At 41.9% G+C, this 23,492-nt stretch overlaps 1 protein-coding gene across 6 annotated transcripts in view; it reads right to left on the reverse strand.

The window, feature by feature from the left end:
• MYOM1 (myomesin 1) overlaps positions 1–23,492 on the reverse strand; it is a 699,631-nt gene that overhangs the window by 546,764 nt on the left and 129,375 nt on the right. For all 6 annotated transcript variants that reach the window (XM_078687471.1, XM_078687468.1, XM_078687469.1 and 3 more), the window contains one exon: positions 19,635–19,784. In XM_078687471.1, the coding sequence (XP_078543597.1) occupies positions 19,635–19,784 (150 nt within the window). The remainder of the gene's footprint in view (positions 1–19,634; positions 19,785–23,492) is intronic.

A 23,492-nucleotide genomic window follows, 5' to 3' on the forward strand; every position in this document is an offset into this window, starting at 1 on the left:
CCCCGGGGCCAGACGGTGTTCCTGCGGACCTATATAAGAGCACCCCGAAATTCTGGGCTAAGATCCTGACAAACCTCTTCAATGCCATAAGAGAAAATAATTTACCTGAGTCTTGGGCTAAGTCTATCATCATACCCATCTTCAAAAAGGGACAAAGGGGAGACCCTGCCTGCTATAGGCCTATTTCCCTAATAGACTCTGCTGTTAAAATCTTGGGCAGAGTCATACTAGGTAGGTTGACAGATTGACTTGAGGGCAGCGGGATCCTGTCCAACGCTCAGTACGGTTTCAGGACACAGAGAAGCACTTTGGATCAGAGCCTAAATCTCCGAATCTTAATCAGTAAATATACGATCGCTAAGGAGGGGTCTCTATATATGGCGTTTATGGACCTCTCCTCAGCATTTGACCTTGTCAATAGGTCAAAACTGTGGAAGGTCCTCCTTGATTTAGGTATTGATCCCCCTTTAGTTGGATTTTTGGCCGACCTTCATTATGGTCTCTCAGCGTCAGTTAGAGTCACCCAGGCGGGGAGGTGTACTAGTCACTTTAAGTCGGAGAGGGGGGTCAGGCAAGGATGTATTCTGGCCCCCCTCCTCTTCACGTTATATATAAACGCCTTGGACCCAGCCTTAGGAGAGGCAACTGTGGACGTACCGCGTATAGGAGTAACCAACATACCGGTCCTCCTATATGCGGACGATGCGGTCCTTCTAGTACGATCGGGTGTGGCCCTGAATAGACTGTTAGCCTCCTTTGGCAATTTTATGACATCCTTGGACCTGAAAATTAACACCCTAAAATCCCAGGTCATGATTGTGGGCGAATTTAGCAGGAAAAGGAAAACTAAATCATTCTTTTGTAAAGGGGAGGAAGTAAAGAAGGTGCCCATATTCTCTTATTTGGGGGTCATCTTTGATGATAAAGGAACATGGGGTCCCCAACAGAAGATCAAAAGCAATGCAGTAGCCAGGTCGTCTGCAGCCCTGTTGGGATTCGCCAAACAGATGGGAGCCAGACCAATGGAGGCTATTCTTAAAGTATACAAAGCAAAATGCTTGGCAATAGCCACCTATGGTTCTGCTATCTGGGGATACACAAATCAAGATAACATCCAGAAGGTGGAGAATACATTTTTAAGATCCTTCCTATCTGTACCACAGTCCACCCCCACCTTTTCTATTCACTCAGAGCTGGCGCTGGAGTTTGTTACAGATCTATTGAAATCCGCCGCCGTAATCTGTTGGATTAAAACCTGGCTTAACCAGGAAATCTCCCTAAACCATCTGATCCTTAAGGATTGTCTTGCTTTGGATAGAGCCCACAGGATCCCATGGCTGGCCTACATTAAGACTATGCTTATGAAATTGGGCCGACCTGAGCTCTTTCTTTCTCCAGGATGCATAAAAAGAGAAGACGTTAGGGAGATCAAATCTGCCCTGCTAAACTTGTTTACCGTTGAGCGGGAGGAGATGGAGATGGAAAAACCTCTTGTAAGAAGGAATTATGCACTAATAACTGCCCCTGGGCCTGAACCCTATCTTATTTTGGTTACGAGACCGTACCATCGGTTTCTTTTAACTAGACTCCGTTTTAATTTAATACATTTTATGCTTGGCTCTTTTTCAATTTGGGACACACCAGAAAAGGCTAAAACATGTGATTGCGACAATTTTTCAATACAAGATACGCAACATTTTATGATGTTCTGTGATCATTATGCAGAGATTAGGAAAAAATATCTGCTGCCTATTCTGAGGGAGGCGGGTTTTTATCCAGGTTAGGCCCGCTCCTTTGTTTTTGCAATTCCTATCCAGCACATGTGTCACTTTTTACGTAGCAAGTTACTTGGTAGCGCGTGTCCGTATCAATAAGAAGCGTCTTAGCTTACGAGGTATTCCTGTTTTAAATTTAATTACCCTAGCCACATAGTTTTTCTTTTTAGAATGAAGAGCCTTAAGCCTTAGTACACTTCTTTCTTAGTACAAATCCCTTAGTGGCTTGTGTTTTTTTTTAGCATATGAATTAATTGCATATCGGCTGTTTTTAAACAAATACTGAGAACATTTTTATATATGTTGTAAATTATGTGAAATTTATATTTATTTTATATTTGTAATCGATGGACTGATGTTGTTTATTTGTTGTGATGTATTTGTATCTGTGTCTTTTTTTGATTTCCAATAATCGAATAAAAGTATTTGACTGACTGACACTCTCGTCCAGGTATGGATGGTCTCTTCCGTGCCCCTTTAGCATCTGCATCACCTACCTCGGTCTCCCTATCCAATGGACAGACCCCAACACTGGCAAATTGCTCTGCTTTCTTGAACACGGAGGCTATCCTTTGCCTGATGTGGATAAAACAGCTGGGCCATGCACTGCAAAATTTGTACCGCCCTTGAGGCATGAACTATTTGGCCAAACTGACCCCAGTATGATCTCCAACCTATCTGAGTTTTCATCCCCAAATGTTCGTTCGCCACCTACTTGTAGTGCCTCATTAAGTCCTTGGCCACCCCCTTTAAGTAAGGCGACAGCCATAAATATTTGCGCCTCATCTACTAATGGCTCCAAGTTCTAGGTAATAGACTGAAAGTTTGGTACCTCCCCTGCTCTCTGTACATGAAGATCCTTACTGATGCCTCCTAAGCACACTCAATGGACCTGAAATGAAGCCACTGACCCTGCCTTCAGAAAGGCCGCTCGGGTCTCCACTGGACTGCTGACGGCATCTGAACAGCACAGAAACAGCCCAAATCAGATGTAAATCCGATACCTGCCTCTCACCCATTGTCAGGTCTTGTGTGTTTGATATTTCAGAAAGTGCTAAGGTGTAGCTAGTGTATTATAGCTCTTAAAAGGAGGGTGGGAGGGGTTAGCAAGAGTCTCCTGATTTGTATCCTGTCTGGGATTGGATACTACCTTTTGTGTTTATGACTGGGTCTAGGACGAGTAGGACTAAGAGTAACGAGGATTACTGGTAAGGAATCAGGACAATGGGCAACAACAAAAACATCTCTAATCTGTATTATCAGAAATTAATATGTGTCACTTAATGGTGAATGTGCCATAGATTCCTGTGTTAATTGTGCGCGCTGTGCGAAGTCGAAGGTCATTATTAAGGGGCACTGAAATAAGCCAATCTTCGACCAGGAGGCGGATTACAGACACGATCGACTTCCTGGGTAATACCAAAGTGAGGGGGTGGCTAAAAGACAACACGTGCAGTCAGTCAGCGACACTGAAACGGTGTTATGGGCAATGAGTGTTGCAAAGGCGATAATAATCTTCACAGAACTTGAATGTTTCCTGTTGCCTGTGAAATGTAGCTAAGTATACTCTCTTATTAATAGCTTCATATCATATGTTCGACAGCCATTTGGCTGCCACCTCCTGCCAGGCCATCTGTTCATGGGAAAAAGTCCTGCATTCACATCTCTAACGTTTACACTGAAAGCCATCTTTGTAATTACATAGATAAGTGCCTTGCAAGCGCACCATATGCATTGTGCAGAGCACTTTTAGTTTGCTCGTTATGCAGTCTCGGACTGGCTGCTTTTTCCACCGGGCATTCCCCAGTGGGCTGGAGCCAATGGGAAGATGTGTTTTTTAAGGCAGCAGTCGCGCCTCTGCTACTTCCTCCAGCTTTCCCGGGAAATTTCAGCAGGTGGGGGCTTACAGAAGAATGAGAGAGAGAGAAAGGCGAGAAAGAAGAGAGAGAGAGTGCGAGAAAAGGAGAGGCAGATGACAGAGGATAAATGGAGCTGGGCTGTTTTGAAAACTGTTGCCAGGACTGATTTTTGTGTCCACCCAAGCTTTGACTGCATGGCACAAGCAGCCCGGAAGTGAGAAGTGAATTTGACTATTGTGGAAACGTGCAGTCTTAGAAAATCCAAGCTGCATGCACTAAGTTGAATATAGCAACCAACTTTTTCAGGGCACCTATGAAAGAAGGATTTATGTCCCCACATTGTGAAATAACCAACGGATTAACCACTCTTTGGTGGGGACTTTTGACACGACTATAGGATTCAGTCTGTCCCTGACACACACCCCTTTGGTCTAATACCTTATAACAAGCGTTGGCAAAGCCAAATACTGGCTTTTTGTTAGAAGTGTTTGGTAATAATTGGACAACTTTCTGTGTGTTGCCCACCGATGTCCTAAACAGAAAGCCACATTATGAAGCTCTATAAGTTTGGCTACAACAGTATGAGAGCTGGGAGTAGTCCTCTTTTGCTTAACAGATTACATTAGAAGAGTTAAGTTGCATCCTCAATGGAGAGTATTATGAAAAAAGTTTGTGTTGAACCTTGCGAACATAAAAGCATGAATAGCAAAATTGTGCATCGTAGACACTTTTGACAAAATGTTAGTATGTTTTTTGCGTCTTTATGAAAGTTATGTCTTTATTTTGTGAACAAAACAAAATGTAAATCTAACAACATTGTTATAATGACAGCAGAGTGAAACATATGCATAGTTATTACTTTATAGCATAGCATTGTTATCTTGATGATAGGCTAAGATCTCCAAACAGAAAGCACTTCCTAAATGAACAAGCCATAAATCATAAAATAAAATATTGTGTGAGCAAAGTAAATATATCAAAGAACCACATTAGACCTCAAATACAAGCAACATAATGCACCTGCAGTCTAGTTAAAGGAGTTGTAGACATATTAAGCAATGTAACCATCCTCAAAATGTCATGCTTGATGGGTAACCCAGTCAAGTAATGCCAAACCACAAAAACCAAGTTAACAAAAACCCCACGTCTCTCTCAGCACTTCTTATTGGACGTTTTTGAAGAATTGATAACATGAGATTTTTCAAACAATTAATGCTATCTGTTACCAGACCTAAACATGGCAAACACAGTCCCAAGCTTATCACAAAGTTTGAGCGTATGCTTGCTCCTTTACTATACAATGAAGCGTGGTCAGGAAATGTGAGGACATAAGTTGTATTTGTTGGCCGGCCTTAACCCTTCAAGAAGGCCTCGATATTTAATTAGGGCATGCAGGGTCAGGAAATCCATCCACGCTTTTGTGAAGGGCATGTTGGCCCTCACAGAAATGTGCAAGCATAGTTTGATGAATCTGCCCGCTAGTAAAGCAGACTCCATTTAAAATAGAGATAGTTAAATGGAAATGGAAAGTGAACTGTAGATATTTTACTTAAGAAAGCAACTACATATGTAAAATACTTGTTTAGAAAGTATATAAAATATAAAAAAAGATATTGGTAGATATTCCACTTGGACCTTTCAGTAGGGCCATGCCAGATTGTTTGCCTACCTCTGCCTTCCTTTGCTGAACCCGTTTTTGTTGTCTCTTGGGAATCTCTTCACTTTTTTCCCGCTAATCAGTGGTAAAGTGCTCTGTCTTGAATACTTAGTGAAATTGGCTTCCACCTAATTGGCACATTTAATGTACTTATAAGTCCCTAGTAAATGGTACTTCATATATCGAGGGCCTGTAAATTAAATTGTACTAGTGGGCTGTGGCACTTGATGTGCCACCCACTAAAGCAGCATTTTGAAACATGTCTCAAGACTGCCATTGCAGCCTTTAGTGCAGTTTCAAACTGCCATTTTGACCTGACAAAATAAAGCTGTTGGCAGGCCGAAGCCTTGTTTTTTTATACTTATAAGTCGAAAAGTTGGACATGTGTATTTAAGTTTTACATGTCCTGGCAGTGAAAAACTCCTAAAGTCGATTTTCACTGTTGTAAGGCTATTTCTCCCCTAGACTTATTGCAGTTAATAAGTGTTATCTTCAGTTTGGGACCAGACAGAGATGTTCTGTTTACACTCAAATGATTGTAATTTAAAATCCTACTGTCCTGAAAATTGCACTTTTAGAAAGTTGGTATTTCCTTTCCTAAACAAAAGGAGCCTTTCTGCCTGTGATCAGAGTTGCATGACAGTGAATGGCTTTTCTGCAGTGTTTTCTGTATTGCTGCCAGGCATAGGAACAAAGAGGCCTAGGTGTGGAGGGTGAGGATCTTCTTTACAGGATGGTTAGGAAGTAGCTGGGCCCTGCCCTGATTACACTTACACATGTCCTGCTGTCTGAAGAAGGTAGACTGGACCTGAATACCGTGAAAATAGGCTCCCCAGAAGTGATCCAAGGGTCAGTTGTCTGAACTCTTGTTTGAGCTACAGGGACACAACGTGCTTCCAGAGACCTCTCTGTACCAGCTCACCAGCACCAACTGAACATACTTGAGCATTGCTGCTGCCCTCTTCTGTAAGTCTTGATCCCCAAGAGATGCTCCTACAAGGTCCTGGACCCTGGCTGGCATCAGTGTGTACAACACCGGAAGAAAAGGTGAATATATAGAAGTTTTGGGCTCCTCATGACAGCAAAGTGATCTCTTCATGCTGAGAATCAGACACCTGTGATAATTGCAAAGCTCCAGCTGGACCTGCATTTTGCGTCAAACAGCAACCGCCCACAACAACTCCACTATGAAGCTCGTTTTTAAATGTTTTCAACTTCAAAATCCTTTCAGCTTATGTTGGTCTTATTTTTGCTCTTCATTTTTTATTGTTCTGTATGTGCTGACAGTCAAATTATACGAAATGCTTATTTCATCTATGATGAGATGTTTGCATGCCTCTGTGAGGAAGGTTTTATTTTTATTGTTTTTATGTTGTATTTTTGTGAAACTGGAGATGGAAATAAACAAAGTATTTAAAGAAAGAAGCTCCAAAGAGACCTGCTCCAACCGGCAACACAAATCTCAAGCGACGACCGGCTCTCTGCTCCAGCAGCAATCTTCCTCGATGCTTGACCTGATTCGACAGCCTCCTTCTCTTTGCCCCTACCAAGGTGAACTGTCCTCTTCGTGCAGATTTGAGAAGGTAATTCTTCAGTGGGACAAACCTTGTCCATGTATCTGACGTGTGCTTTGTTGGGATATTTTTACCTACAACTTAAAAAAAATCATATCTCCGATTCTACTACTACTTTTTCCAAATTCGTTGGGGATTTTTCTTGTATTGTGTTTTCACTTTATTACTGTTTGAGTGCTGTAGAAATTCTTCGTACATTCCCTCTAAGTTAAGCCTCACTGCTTTTGTGCCAAGCTCCTAGAGGTTTAAGCGCAGGTTTATTTAGTGAATTTTGTGGTTCACCCTGAGAAAGATTGCGTTTATTATGGGGCTTTCACCCTTCTCAGCTAACAACCCAATTTCTCGGGTGCATCACTGATATTAAGAGCTTTCTAAAACCTACATGGTGAGGGTGGAGTCAGTGAAGTAACAAAGAGGAAGTTTGACCTGTCAATAATGCAAGTAGACTATGATGTAGCCCGTTTTTCATTGTACGTAGCATAAATCCGAGAATTAATTGTTCAATGTGAGGGTCACCAAATGTTCTGCACTTTTTGATAAATCTATTGGAGATATGGTTAATTAAACATTGGCTGTCATATTAATCTCTATAGGAGACTGGACAACTCTTAGTGGAATCCAAAACTATGCCATACCATGTTATGTTACACTACCAGGTGGTTTATTGCATACCCCATGTCACCCACGGATGCTTTAGAGCAGCGCTTCCCAAACTGTGGATCACTAACCGATTTTTGGATTGCACAAGTCTCATCAACAAAAAAAATATGTATTTACATTCTGTATTTATCTCATTACATTTTCTGTACTTCAAAGACAGAGGTTAAATGTCAGGCAATGTCTTCTGACAAATTCCTGCTTATTTATTTGTAATGACCACATTTTATTAGTTTTAACAGTAGGAGCAGATTATCAACATTTATAAACAACAGCAGCATTACACTGGCAGTCCATGGGATGTTGACCATCCACCCCATATCTTATTGTGCTTTTAAGGGGCAGCCCCTCACCTCATAGATCGGCTTCTCCTGGTGCGCACACGGGCCTACTCCCATACACCAGACTGCCAGCAAAGGGGGTTCCAGCAGCTCCAGGCAGGGGCAATGTCCCGTTTGGCTACTAAGAAGGCTACGCTTATGAAGATCCTCTCGGATTGAAGTACTCAGCCTCCTCCAGGAGACCCAGTAGGACCATCCGAGGACTCAGACCAATGTGGTGGGCCAGCACCCCAGAGACCTCTTTCCTAGCCTCACCCCAAAAGTTTGATAAAGTAGGGCAAGACCAGACCATATAAAAACAGTCTGCAGTGGGTAGGGTGCATCTCGCACATGTGACCTGGGTAGCAAGGCCCATCCATTGAAGTAATTGGGGGTGAGGGTCAAACAAGTCACTTGGATAAAGTTGATTTGAACCAACCCGAGTTGTGAGGATATTGCCAATTCTCGCAGGGCCAGACAAGACTTCCTCCTATCATCATCATCCAACTTACCCCCCCCAGTTCTCCCATCTGTGTTTCAAAAGGAGGAAGTGATCTGCTGCATTAATCACCATGGAGCTGTAAAGTATAGCGATCACTCCCCAGCCCAACTATCCTATCAGCACTTTAGCCTCTAAAGGATTATTTTCAGGGATCTGGGTATCCACTGAGATATATACAAGCAGGGCATGACGGAGTTGAAGATAGCAAAATAAGTGCTTGTGAGAGAGGCGATACTGGTCCTTCAGATCCTGGAAGGACAACAGTGCCCCCCTCGGCGAACCTCCTCCAGGTAAGTAATCCCTAACATATCCCACTAAGTGAACCCCTGAAGACTCAACACCTGCTAGAGCCAGGTCCCCTACCATTATGGCGTCATTCAAGTAAGGCGACGATCCCTGTGGATATAACGTGGGGCCACTCTTCAACAAAGCACTGTCACCTGGGTGCAGGAGGAAACAGCATCAGGTATTGGGCTGCTGTAGGGCATACCAGGAACTCCATTGAGGCCCATAAGATCCAATTCAAGACGGTACGCGGGGTCATCACAACCAATTGCCCATTAACAATTTTTTTTGGATTATTGCTTGTTTTTTTTATGAATTAAATAAAATACTTCCTAATGTATGTATTTGTTTGATATATACTTGTTTCTGTATTTTTGTGTATTCTTTTGAGGTTGACAAACAAAGGAACATATTACCAGGGCACAAGTCCTTAAAAAAAAAGTGAAGGGAATAACCAAGTTAGGTAGTATGCAAGTGACATCATAGTGCGTGACATCATGGCGAATGACATCGTACGTAACATCACAGAGTGGCATCACAAACCATGAACTCACAGGAACCGACATCACAAGAAGTGACATCAGATCTTAAGACCTCACACATATGTTTAGCAGGTCTATCATGGGTACATCTGAGCACATTTCAATATTTAACAAATAAGATTTTGCGTCGCAGTTGTGCCAAAAAAGCGACACATCCAGATGCAAAATCTGGGCCACAACTTAAACATTTAGGGCCACATTTACAATATTTTGTCATAGGGCATTGCAGCAAGCCTTCCTGCTGAGCTGCCCTACGGCAAAAGACAAGGGTAGGAATGCGCCTTATCTATCAGATACAGCGCATTCCAATCCTGTTTCCCTGCGTGGCAGTCAGTTGGCTACCATGCGCCAATGAAGGCACCTTTGCACCATAGTGCAAGGGTGTCTGCGTTGTGGGAAAGATTGAAGGGACACTTTCCGCAACAAAAACAATCGGTGGAGGTGATTCCCTCCTTCTATGTGTGTTTCTGAATACAGCACACATAGAAAAAGGAAAAGATAAGGAGAAATACAGTTATTTCTCCTCGCTGCACCTGCAGGTTTACAGAATGTTGTAAATCTGGGAACGTGTCAAATGCCAGAGTTATTACGTGGGAACACCCACCGTGATGCCAAGGAACACCTCCCCATACCAGTGTGAGGCAACGCAGCAACTTGCACTGCGTTGCCTCATACTATATCTACAAGGCCATGAAAAGCCACGCAGGGTGGATTTACAAGGCTTTGTAAATATGGCACTGCAATGTGCGCTGCCGGAACGTTATTAAAAGTGACATTCTGGTGGTGCAGGGGTATTGTTAATGAGTCCTACACTTTTTAAAACTCTGCCACAAAGAAATTGCCCATTACTTTCTAATGGGGTAACCCACTGAACCTCAGGATCTGGGTAACGGTTAGGTATGAACATCAAAAATTCTGTCGGTAATCAATTGCATAAATAATCAAGAAAAATTCAAGGTCAAACAAAGAACTGATCAACAACAACACACAGGAAGAAAGAAAACACAACCAAGGAAAATCAATTATTTACAACAACGCATGCATTTTTGTATATTTTACCACAGGTACATGAAGATATCTCAGCACAATGGATTATAGGTTGCTATATTCTCTCCAGGGCTTGTCAATCGCAGTCCATGCCCTAGCGAAGGAATCCTTACCAAAAAAAAATCCGCGGAGTAAAAACAGGAAAGAAGGGGCCCAGCCTTTTGATCGCACAAGACAGCTACCCTTATAAGTTAGCATGTGAGAGCCGTGCTGTGGACATTTGTGAGCTGGGTGTCGTTTTCATAGTGGTGACTGCAGTGGGTGGCCCGCTGCATGGATGCAGTGTGGTCCACTGCAGGGGCACCTCAGCAGAGCAACCGTACAAGACCAAACTTGGACACATGGTATAGACAGGCCCGGTTTTAGTGAGTAGGCCGGGTGGGCCAGGCCCACCCAAGCATGGGCCTTGGCCCTCACAGTGAATCTACCAACGATGCACAACGAGAATAAAAATTTACTGATAACTCTGATAATTTCTGATCGTTCAGGACAGCAATAATTTTGTCCGTTGGTCGATTTCAAACGCAGATAAACTCAATTTTATGTGAATAGCTCAGTGGGTTACTGCCTTTGTCACAGAGACTCTGCACGTCCCCCCTTCTTCCTACCTGAATTACATTGGATTGGTGCATCTGGTAATTTTCCTGTATTAACCAGCCGACATTTGAACTCTGCGTATACTGAGCAGGTTACACTGTGATAAGTATGAACGCCTCCCTGTTATTTTGGATTTTCTTCTGCCTCCTAACATTATTGGGTCTCGTCCGGATCCACTGCCAGCATGCAACGTTTTTCCTTCGTAGTGTTGGCATTACTAATATTGCCTTCGTGGAGGATTTTACAGTTTTTACGAGGATTCTCAAGGAATTCAATGGGACTGACACGTTTTTTGGCCTTCTCTTCACACCTAGTTTGGCTGCTTTACTTTGGTGCATGATGAGTGGTTGATTTCACTTCCGGCACATGCTCTAATCCCAGGGCTTTTTTGAAAAATCAGCATGAACGCGTGATTCACGTTTGACTATTTCTACATGCTCTTGATAAATATGTTTCTGAGACCTGATTTATACTTTAACGTTCCGCTTTTATTCTCCCTTCTTTTCCTCTGCAGGTCTTAACTTATTTATAATGTTTGCATATTACGTAATCGGGCATATATTTCTGTAGTCCTGCTAATGACCTTATGTTAATAATGGATCGAAACGTCGTCGACCTAAAAATACTGTGACCCTCAAAATATGTATATTTGACTCTTGGATGCAGTAGTGTTCTGTCCTAGGAATAAGGAACCTCTCTCTATTGTGTACATTATTGATCGTCATCTAAATGTTCTCTGCCTGTTTGTTCCGTGGTTTTAACACTTGTTGAGGATTGCCCAAGCGGGTTTAAATAACTGATTAACATATCGACCACTCAAATAACTTTCATATTTCACTATACAAATTCAACATTAATCCTTATGGGTTCCGGAGTAGCGTGCTACTAGCCAAAAGAGCGCTTCACAACCCGATCAGGGGTACCAAGTGCTATATAAATGCAAATCTCTTTTCCCTCTTCCATCCCACCGCTACCCTTCTCAGTCCAAATAACTGAATAACATATCCACCACTCAAATGACTTTCATATTTCTCTATACTAATTTTTAACACTAATCCTTTATGGTGGAGGATTTTAGTCAGTTATTTGGAGTGAGAAGGATAGCAGAGGGATAGAAGAGGGGAAAAAAGGTTTGCATTTATATAGCGCTTGATACCCGCTATACCAATTCTCCACTAATTCTTTATCGGTTTCTGGAGCAGCGTGCTACTAGCCAAAAAACAAAAAAAGCGCTTCAACACCCCATCAGGGGTAACAAGCGCTATATAAATACAAACCTCTCTTCCCTCTTCTATCCTTCCGCTATCCTTCTGAATCCAACTAATTGATTAACCTATCCACCACTTAAATCACTTTCATATTTCACTATACTAATTCAACACTAATCCTTTATGGGTTCTGGAGTAGTGTGCAACTCGCTGAAAAAGCGCCTAAATGCCTCTTCAGGGGTAGTAAGCGCTATATAAACGCAATTACAATACAATACCTCCTGAACAATCAACATGAAGAGGGCTGTTTACGTCGTAAACGGGGTTCAAAGTGGGGAGATTTGCATATCAAAAGAAAGTCAAGGCTTGTGTGAAACCATACAACGCAGTGGATTTAATAGGATACAAAGCGAGGCAGTATAGCCCATTGTGTCAATGCGCCTGCTGCTGCGGTGTGCAACATTCAGCTTCAAAGGACATTTTTACTGGACTAGTTTTGCCTTTCATTCTTCTGAGTTTGAAATGGGCACTATGAATTCGGTGCGATATGTACCCACAGATGACTAAGTCCTGTATGGTCGTTTCCTGAGAATGAGTTACAATGTGAAACAATACCATGACGTTCGCCTAAATCCTTCTAGACAGCACTCCCCATTCAAACCAACATCCTTAAAAAGGGGATATTTATTTTAAAATAAACACAAGATTTACTGCACCACTGTCCCCTACAGGTACAAACAAACATACAAAAATATACATAAAAACCAATATCTTTTGACTTTTTACAAAGTCATGCAATTCATAACACATATTCAAAACATCGATTTGTGTTTTTTACACAGATACTTTCAGTCCAGAAGTCTATCTGTTCAGTGATTTTCATTGGTATGCTGCACCTATCACTTTACACCAAAGCCCTTCACAACCAATGGCAAGTCGGAACACCGGTGTGGACTTGCGGGAAAGACATACGTTAGGGGCAGCCATGTTCATGCATTGCATGGGTTATGTGCTGGAAGCCGCACAGTGGGTGTGTCTTTTTAAGTGCTTGCTTTGAACGGGTGGCCGACAGGGTCTGTCTGAAGGACAGCCAGAGGGTTCACACTGCAGAAATTCTTATTTTCTTTTATATGGTGCGCATGTAGTCAGAGTTGACGTCAGAGCCCTTTAATAAAAGGCACAATAGACACTGTACATTCAGAGCCGAAACAACTAAATCCCAATGCCTCATCAGAAGTAGTAAGTGCTATATGAATAAATTACCATTCACATGTGTCCTCATTACAGAAGTTCTCTCTCGAACGAAGGATATGAGTGAAGAAATTGAAGGTGTAGAGTCAAAATATCGAATTTTTAATATCGACTAGACATAATATCGAGTAAAAAATATAGAATGGACATAATATCGACTAGACATAATATAGACTACCAAAATATCGACTAGAACATTTTAATATCGAATAGAATGGACATAATATCGAATCAAAAATATAGAATGGACATAATATCGACTAGACATAATATAGACAACAAAAATATCGAATTTAAGGTAAGTTAATATTAATTTTTATTTTTTGTGTAATATAAATCTGTAGCGGGGTGTGGGTTTATAGGGGAATAGGGTGGGAAGTAATTTAATTATAATTAATTAAATATGTTATTTTATTTATTGTTATTTATTTTGAATTATTTGTTAATTAATTATTAATTGGTAATTAATTAAAATATAATTGGTCATTCATTTTAATTGATAAATATGTTAATTTTAGTAATTTATTTTCTGTAGCGGGTTGTGGGTTTATAGGGGAATAGGGTGGGAAGTAATTTAATTATAATTAATTACATATGTTATTTTATTTATTGGTACTTATTTAGAATTAATTGTTAATTAAATACTAATTGGTAATTAAATAAAATATAATTGGTAATTAATTTTTATTGATTAATTGATAAATATGTTAATTTTAGTAATTTATTTTCTGTAGCGGGTTGTGGGTTTATAGGGGAATAGGGTGGGAAGTAATTTAATTATAATTAATTTAATATGTTATTTTATTTATTGGTATTTATTTAGAATTAATTGTTGATAAATTATGAATTGGTAATTAATTTAAAAATGATTTGTAATTTATTGTAATTGATTAATTGATAAATATGTTACTTTTATTACATTACTTTCTGTAGTGGGTTGTGTGTTTATAGGGGAATAGCTTGGGAAGTAATTTAATTGTAAGTAATTATATTTGTAAAATATTTTTTTCTGGCTAATTTTCATTTATTTTTATATTGTAAATTAATTGATTGGTAATTGGTAAATAATTAGTATTAGTAGGTAATTTTTAATAATAGTTAATTTTTAATTGTAATTTTATTTGATTAATTGATATATTTTATACAATTTTAAAATATTTTAATTATTTTGTAATTGGTATTAATATTTATGTTATTTATATTTATATATGAAGTATTTACTTTCTCTACTATTGCACTCACTGGAGTGTGAATAGTAATTTTTACCCCTACGCTATCCAACGCTTTCCCTACTGTTGCACTCACTGGAGTGGGAATAGTAATTTTTACTCCTACGCTATCCAACGTTTTCCCTACTGTTGCACTCTCTGGAGTTGGAATAGTAATGTTTACCCCTACGCTATCCAATGCTTTCCCTACTGTTGCACTCACTGGAGTGGGAATAGTAATTTTTACCCCTATGCTATCCTACGCTTTCCCTACTGTTGCACTCTCTGGAGTTGGAATAGTAATTTTTACCCCTACGCTATCCAACGCTTTCCCTACTGTTGCACTCACTGGAGTGGGAATAGTAATTTTAATTCTACGCTATCCTACGCTTTCCCTACTGTTGCACTCTCTGGAGTTGGAATAGTCATTTTTACCCCTACGCTATCTAACGCTTTCCCTACTGTTGCACTCACTGGAGTGGGAATAGTAATTTTTATATCTATGCTATCCAACGCTTTCCCTACTGTTGCACTCTTTGGAGCAGGAATAGTAATTTTTATCCCTACGCTATCCAACGCTTTCCCTATTGTTGAACTCACTGGAGTGAGAATAGTAATTTTTACTCCTACGCTATCCAACACTTTCCCTACTGTTGCACTCACTGGAGTGGGAATAATAATTTTTACGCCTACGCTATCCAACGCTTTCCCTACTGATGCACTCTCTAGAGTTGGAATAGTAATTTTTACCCCTACGCTATCCAACCCTTTCCCTACTGTTGCACTGACTGGAGTGGGAATAGTAATTTTTATCCTTACGCTATCCAACGCTTTTTCTACTATTGCACTCACTGGAGTGGGAATAGTTATTTTTACCCCTACGCTATCCAATGCTTTCCCTACTGCTGCGCTCTCTGGAGTGGGAATAGTAATTTTTACCCCTACGCTATCCAACGCTTTCTCTACTGTTGCTCTCTCTGGAGTGGTAATAGTCATTTTTACCCTCTCACTATCCAACGCTTGCCCTACTGTTGCACTCTCTGGAGTTGGAATAGTAATTTTACCCCTACACTATCCAACGCTTTCCCTACTGTTGCACTCACTGGAGTGGGAATAGTAATGTTTACCCCTACGCTATCCAACGCTTTCCCTACTGTTGCGCTCTCTGGAGTGGGAATAGTAATTTTTACCCCTACGCTATCCAACGCTTTCTCTACTGTTGCTCTCTCTGGTGTGGTAATAGTCATTTTTACCCTCTCACTATCCAACGCTTGCCCTACTGTTGCACTCTCTGGAGTTGGAATAGTAATTTTACCCCTACACTATCCAACGCTTTCCCTACTGTTGCACTCACTGGAGTGGGAATAGTAATTTTTACCCCTACGCTATCCAACACTTTCCCTACTGTTGCGCTCACTGGAGTGGGAATAGTAATTTTAAACTTACGCTATCCAACGCTTTCCCTACTGTTGCGCTCTCTGGAGTGGGAATACTAATTTTTATCCCTATGCTATCCAACGCTTTCCCTACTGTTGCACTCTCTGGAGTGTGAATAGTAAATTTAATCCTCTCGCTATCCTATGGAAAAAATATTGTATATGTTTTGTTAATAATATGTATAAATATATATATATGTTTTAAAATTATTATTATTATTTTTTTAAAGTTACATTAATTATTTATTAATTTTAAGTTTATTAAGTATTTTAAGTATGTTACAAATAATTAGATTTATTATTATATTACTTTAAAATTACTTTTAAGATATTTAAAAAAATCGATATTTTGACTGTCTATATTTTTTCCTATCGATATTTTGGAGTCGATATTTTTGTACTTACCTGTTTGTAGATAGGAAGTCGATATTCTGGCATTCTATATTTTTACCTCGATATTTTTGGAAGTCGATATTTTGACTGTCGATATTATGTCAGTGATCCGAATTTGAAGACCTGCAGAAAGAGGGAGCGTCATGGCCAGAAGAGGCGTGAGATTTAAGACAAGCATTTGCAATGCAATAGGTCTCGCATTTGCTAGAGTTTGAGCTATTGACATTGTAAATGTCAATAGCTCAAACTCTTTTATTTATGTGTTGGTTCTTTAAACATAAATAAAAGGCAGTGTCATTTACAATGCCAATAGCTTAAACGCTTGCAAATGCGAGACCTATTGCATTTCAAATGTGTGTTTATTTAATTAGCAGTCGTGTCATTAGGGCAACTGTGGAACATGCTTTAAAGTGTGTGCTAATTATAATTACTGCTATATTCAATGTTTCAATTTTGGAGGAGATTTTACTTATGTTTTTTACCAGGAATAATGAAAGTGAAACAGGATGGTGGCTGGTATGGGGCTAAAGACCAAGGTCAGATGTGAGATAAGATGCACTGGAAAGGGGTGGTGAAAAAGTGGATAATCAGGCCTGGAAGGGAGTGCACTGCAGAGTCCGGGGTCAGGTGGATGTAGTAATGAAGAGGGATTCTCCCTGAAGGCTGGCAACGAGGGAGCCCGAGTAGTGTCACTTGCCTGATACTCCCACCTCAGAAACCTCCTCTTCCCATCAAAGGGACATTACGTGGAAAAAAACAGTTTTTGAGAGTTATAACATTGAAAAAGAGATTTGGAAAATAATGCATTTTACTGGGCTTTTTAAGACTAAGAAGAGATAAAGGACGGCCCAGAGCAGGCCTGGCTAGACATATAAGCGACAAATCGGGCCTGCGGTGGCCCATCCGAATGCACCCTTGGCCCACCCAAATAAAAATTCCTGGAGCCAGGCCTGGGTATAAAAGACACTGGGTGAGCTGCGTTTCAATACAGGTTTTTTTTTCTTAAATAATGGCGGCCGTGCATCTTTTTGCGGCTCACCCAACTCGTTTTTATATACATCCTAACAAAATGGCGGCGGTGCGTCTTTCGCGGCTCACCCAACTCTTTTTTTTACCTCTTAAATAATGACAGATTGAAATAATATTGACGGACGCGCGTCATGAACGGCGCCACCCGCTCCTAGGGGCGTTGCGCCCTTAGTGGCATCCGGGGGCCGGAGCCATCAGAGTCGTCCTCGAGGCAGAAACAGGACAGGGAAGAGCCAGCAAGATAGAAGGGAGGCAGGACCACGTGAGCCTACCACGTGAGCCTAACGTCATCAGGAAGGCAGGGTCGACCTTCCCTCCCCCGAGGGTACAAAAGCCTCGGGGGAGGCCGAACTAATCCTCTTTGTCCTCTCTCAACAGCTCCGGCGGCAGCAGACCAGCAAAGAATTACCCACCCACCCATCCCTGCAACAAGGAAGAGAATGGCGGTGTCCCAGGCAAGAAAAGGGTGTGGACTTCCTTTTTGGTATGGACTGGCTGCCCATGGAAAGGGCAAGCAGTCATTGTGGGGCTCTGGGCTGGCGGGAGAGGGGGGACTGACCTGCTGGTGGTCCTGACCCCTCCTGCCCTACCCAAGAGGCCGTGTATGTTTATAAACATTGGAGGGGGTATACCCCGGTATGGTTGTCACAAATAGTGGCAGATTATTTACTTGCGGCTCTGTTGACCGGAGGGCGGTCAACTTAAGGAGAGCAGGCTGTCACAGCCCGAAGGACAAGCAAAAGGCCCCTTGGAGAGGGGGGCGTAAATATAATGGCAATGTATAACTTTGAGATTATTTTAATGTTGTTGTTGTCGATAAGCAAGTATTTTAAAGATTTACCTTAATCAAGATGAATGAAGGATTAATTACACTGCTTGAAGTTTTAATAAAAAACTACGAGGTGAACGACAACAACCTGCTTCATGTCATTATGGGGGAGAGGGCGACTCGCACCTGGTAGGCACACTATGTTGTGCGCACTACACCACTTGACCAACAAAAATTACTTGCACTTCACGAACAGGCTCCTGGAACCACGTGGGCAACTAAAGCCAAATTTCGGGTGGGGCTGAAAAATATTTCGGTGGGGGCTAATTCTTCCACAATAGACAGAGTGGCTGTAAGAAGGGGTCAACACACAACAAAAGCCTAATTTGCAAGTAAATGGTCTTTTAAAGACCTGTTAAGTACTCGGGCACGGCTGCAATGCGATGCTCCTCAGCCAGAGAAGCTGTGTCAGCCCAGGCTGACACACACGACGGGGGGGGGGTTGAAGCCCTGTGAGCCCAATGGGTGTTGTGCGCCTGCCTGGAACACACAAGAACGCACCAGAGAATGCAATGGAAGTACCTGAAATTGAAGAACAAAATCCCTTCATATTAGGACAGGCTTCGCCTAGACACTGTACTCCTTTGGCGTAACAGACCGTTCGAATCATCAGGGATGCAGAACTCCACTCAAAACCACCACAAAGTGATCAGACTTTCTAATAAGGGACTAGGCTGATCATATTCAATAGAGGCGTTGTGCCGTCTCAGGCGGCTAGCAGCTTGTAAGGCACTTGTGTCAGAAAACATTTTGTCAACTTAACAGCAAACTGCTTTAAAAATAGTATGAACTGTGCAGTAATGTTTTTGCACAGGGGTCACATGAAGCGACAAAAACCTGGACTTTGCCACTAAACTATAACAAGCATTACAAATGATCAAGATATAGCTACTAACTGTTAACCAATGTGTTACCTACTTTTATTTGAACCTTTAGCTATTATAGCGCTCCTGAAACCACAGTATATTAATACAATGCATTACGGCTATCTGCATTGAGTGCACTGTCATTGGGCATGCTCAGTGCAGACCGTGACTGTTGGAGTTGGACACAAATCCAGCATTTGTCCAAGTCAATAAAAATGAAGCTTGCCTGTGATGCATCCAGGAAACCGTGCTTAATTTCATCGGTCTTTTTAAACGTCAATCAGGTGATGATAGTAGGTGGGAGCATACTCAGCACAGTGGCTTTACTGGTCTAGACAACGATTTTCTGAAATCCCTAAAAAATAGGATGTTGTGGAAAGCATTTTCCACAATACACAAACCTGGGTTTCTTTTCTCACTGTCCAGTGACCTGCTTCCTGCAGTAGCTTTACTTAGTTACTGATAACCCACCTTTACTCCTCTTAATGACGGACACAGGCACAAGGCCTTCATCAAAATGCGTAGTATGTTGCACCTACTTCAAGAAGCGTGAAGGCTTAATTGAGTTGACGGTTACACAAAACTACTATTCCACTTACTTATCGAATTGCAAGTCTGTAGTGAAATCTTGAAGGCATAGGGAATCTGCTTTGCTACGTTTGCTGGAAAGCTGCAGGGAGGAAGCGGGGATCCTCAATGTCCCCACTTCTGGATGTATCCCTGTGGTACCTCCTTTAAGATGAAGTGTTCTGAAAAGAGAGAAGATGATCCAGGACAGTTAAGCACAGGGCAGCACACTCATAGAATTTAATGTCACTGAATGTACTATTTTGTGACAAGAAAAAGAAAATACAGTGGAAAACATTTGTCAATTCAGGAGCTATTGTGCTCAGTTAAAATAAGCGATACAAAAGGGGATGATGGACGGAGTGTTTGAGCGAATCAAACACTCACCCCCAGTCAACTGATCTGGGTTTAATCCATCACCATTCTTTAGCCCACTCAGCCACCCCATTTCAGACATGGCTATATGCAAATCAGTCTGACCCTGTGCCTCATGGGAACAGTCCAGCCCGAACTGCCAAGCCATGTCTTCCCTGGACCGGAAACAAGCTTCCGAGGACCGGTTTCTGGCATTACAGCCGTCTTCAGCCAGGCTTGCTTGAATCCAGTGGCAAAGTGAGCAAGGGACTCACGTCTGAGCATACCCTGCCAACTTATGGCGAACGAAGCGGTACAAAAGGGGGTGGTGATGGACGGAGCATCTGAACCAATCAAACACTCACACCAAGTAAACAGATCTGGGTTTAATCCATCACCATTCTTTAGCCCACTCAGCCACCCCATTTCAGACATGGCTATATGCAAATCAGTCTGACCCTGTGCCTCATGGGAACAGTCCAGCCCGAACTGCCAAGCCATGTCTTCCATGGACCGGAAACAAGCATCCTGGGACCGGTTTCGGATTCATAATCCTCATCAGCCAGGCTATCTTGAATCCAGTGGCCAAGTGAGCAATGGGACTCATGTCTGAGCATACCCTGCCACACTTAGGGCGAACAAAGCGATACAAAACGGGATGATGGACGGAGCGTTTGAGCGAATCAAACACTCACCTCCAGTCAACTGATCTGGGTTTAATCCATCACCATTCTTTAGCCCACTCAGCCACCGCATTTCAGACATGGCTATATGCAAATCAGTCTGACCCTGTGCCAGTCAGATGCTCCGTCCATCACCACCCCCTTTTGTACCGCTTTTGGCCGCCATAAGTGTGGCAGGGTATGCTCAGACGTGAGTCCCTTGCTCACTTTGCCACTGGATTCAAGCAAGCCGGGCTGAAGAAGGCTGGAATGCCAGAAACCGGTCCTCAGAAGCTTGTTTCCGGTCCAGGGAAGACATGGCTTGGCAGTTCGGGCTGGACTGTTCCCATGAGGCACAGGGTCAGACTGATTTGCATATAGCCATGTCTGAACTAGGGTGGCAGAGTGGGCTAAAAAACGGTGATGGATTAAACCCAGATCTTTTGAGTGGATGTGAGTGTTTGATTGAGTCAGATGCTCCTTCCATCACCACCCCCTTTTTGTACCGCTTTTGGCCTCCATAAGTGTGGCAGGGTATGCTCAGACGTGAGTCCCTTGCTCACTTTGCCACTGGATTCAAGCAAGCCGGACTGAAGAAGCTGGAATGCCAGAAACCGGTCCTTGGAAGCTTGTTTCCGGTCCAGGGAAGACATGGCTTGGCAGTTCGGGCTGGACTGTTCCCATGAGGCACAGGGTCAGACTGATTTGCATATAGCCATGTCTGAACTAGGGTGGCATAGTGGGCTAAAGAACGGTGATGGATTAAACCCAGATCTTTTGAGTGGATGTGAGTGTTTGATCGAGTCAGATGCTCCGTCCATCACCACCCCCTTTTGTACCAGTTAAAATAAGGGCATACACTTATTTCGTTTTATAAATTCCATTGCTGGATTCCTCTATGTAATTTCCTAGGTGCAAGCACAAAGCTGTAGAGTGGATTTGCTCCATCATAATCAGTCTGCACTAAGGAGACACTTGTGCTGTGATCACTGCATAGTTGAAAGTGGCACTGATCTGTTCATTCAAATAAGTATAAAGAGTGTGAACGTGATGATAATGCAAATCCTTTGCAAAGGTCTGATGAAAATGGATGAACTGCTCTTGTTTCTGGGAAGTACCTTGATGGAGGTGACGCAGTAAGGGCTATCTGGCGGACCCGACACTGATGGTATGGAAGAAGAGGGTCAAATCATTAGAAAGGGGTAATGTGACACTGCCAGAGATTATGGGCTGAGGGTAATTTGACAACTAGCACGTTTTGGACACTAGGGTTTTTCAACAGGTGACTCGGGACAGGACAGTGATATTCCAGGCCGAAGTGGAGAGCAAGACTCTTCCTGCAGGATACTCATTACACCCTAGAGGGTGATATTTCATAGTACTTGAAAAGTTTGCAGATTTAAATTATTAAAAATGAGTGGGTTTGTTAGCTGGTATAATTGGTACAATTTGCCAGGCTTACACATTCTAAACTTAGCGTAACCAAGTAGTTCATATTTTCCGGAAGGTTTACAAAAAAACTGAATTACTTGTTGGATTTCATTTTGTGAATCTGTTTTTTAGTTTTCTGTTTGCATAAACATTATCACATTACACATTGGCATTGCACATCGTTATCTACATTTCAAGAACAATTCTACTCAATGAGTTTCACTCCTCTCCAGAAATGGCTAGTATTGTCCACATTCACATTCTTAGAAACCAATAACATTATAAAACAATTAAAACTGGTGTACTGCTTTTAGGCACCAGGATTCCACCAACCCACCCAGTCAGTCCTTTCAGTCCTATTAAAAGTACACTGGTCATACATTTCCTGGTGTGAAATTGATTTGGTGTTGTGGCTTCAACAAGACTCCAATCCTTAAAAAGTATGTGCCAAATACCATGTGGATTTAGATTTTCAATCAACCTCCTATTAATGTACTTTCCTTTCTCAGATCTTTGTTTAGTAAAGGTTAGTAGGACCTCATCACACATACGTGCTAGATGACGCCTAGGGATCCCGCTTCTTTCTTCACTATATAGGGCTATGCTCTCCTCCTTGTCCCATATTTTCAACATCTCTTATTCATTTATCGTTTCGACGGGCTGCCGCTGCTCCCCAATGCATCATGATGGCTCTTTTGGCTAAAACAAACAGGTCTCTGCCTTCTTCTGTTTTGAGCAGGCAAAAAGTTCCAGTAAACAACCCTCTGGTTACATAACTGTGTTATATCTGAAGATCTGTTCAAAATGTGCATAATGTACTCCCAAAGTGACCAACATTAGGGTACTCCCATACCATGTGGCGGAATTCTGTATCCTGGTAATTATTCCGGGTGTTTTCATTGCAACTGCTCCTAGCATCTTACAAAGTTCAGTAGGTTTAATTGAAAAAAATGAAAGGAGAATTCCTACATTTAGTGTCTCTAGTCAACTTACGGGTATATTCATTATTATAATTGACTCTCCGTCTGTTAGCACTTTTGCCATGTTTGCCTACCATAAATTCCTTATCCTATTCAATGTATATCAAGTTAACTTCAAGATAGCCCAATAAAACTATGTGATTTTTCTATGCCCTTTTTCCATGGTAAATACTTATGACAGCACCTCATGTATTTGAGTCTTGGATAAGTCAGGGCCCCATTTATTCTATAGTTCTGCGCAACAATCCCATACTTCAAAAACTGGCCAGAAGACCATACCTCTCCATCTCTGACTCCAGAGTCCTCAACTCGCCCACCATGTAACACTCACCACCTCTGGTTAGCCCCACTCTGGTCCATGCAGTCATTTTAGTAATAGTTAGGTATCCCGGCTTGTGAGGAAGGCCTGCCAATGATATAGTTGGCGCATATAGTGATGTCAGTCTTGTACAAGGCCTCCTGC

The sequence above is a fragment of the Lissotriton helveticus genome, chromosome 4_1 (genome assembly GCF_964261635.1).
Source record: "Lissotriton helveticus chromosome 4_1, aLisHel1.1, whole genome shotgun sequence".
Lineage (NCBI taxonomy): Eukaryota > Metazoa > Chordata > Amphibia > Caudata > Salamandridae > Lissotriton > Lissotriton helveticus.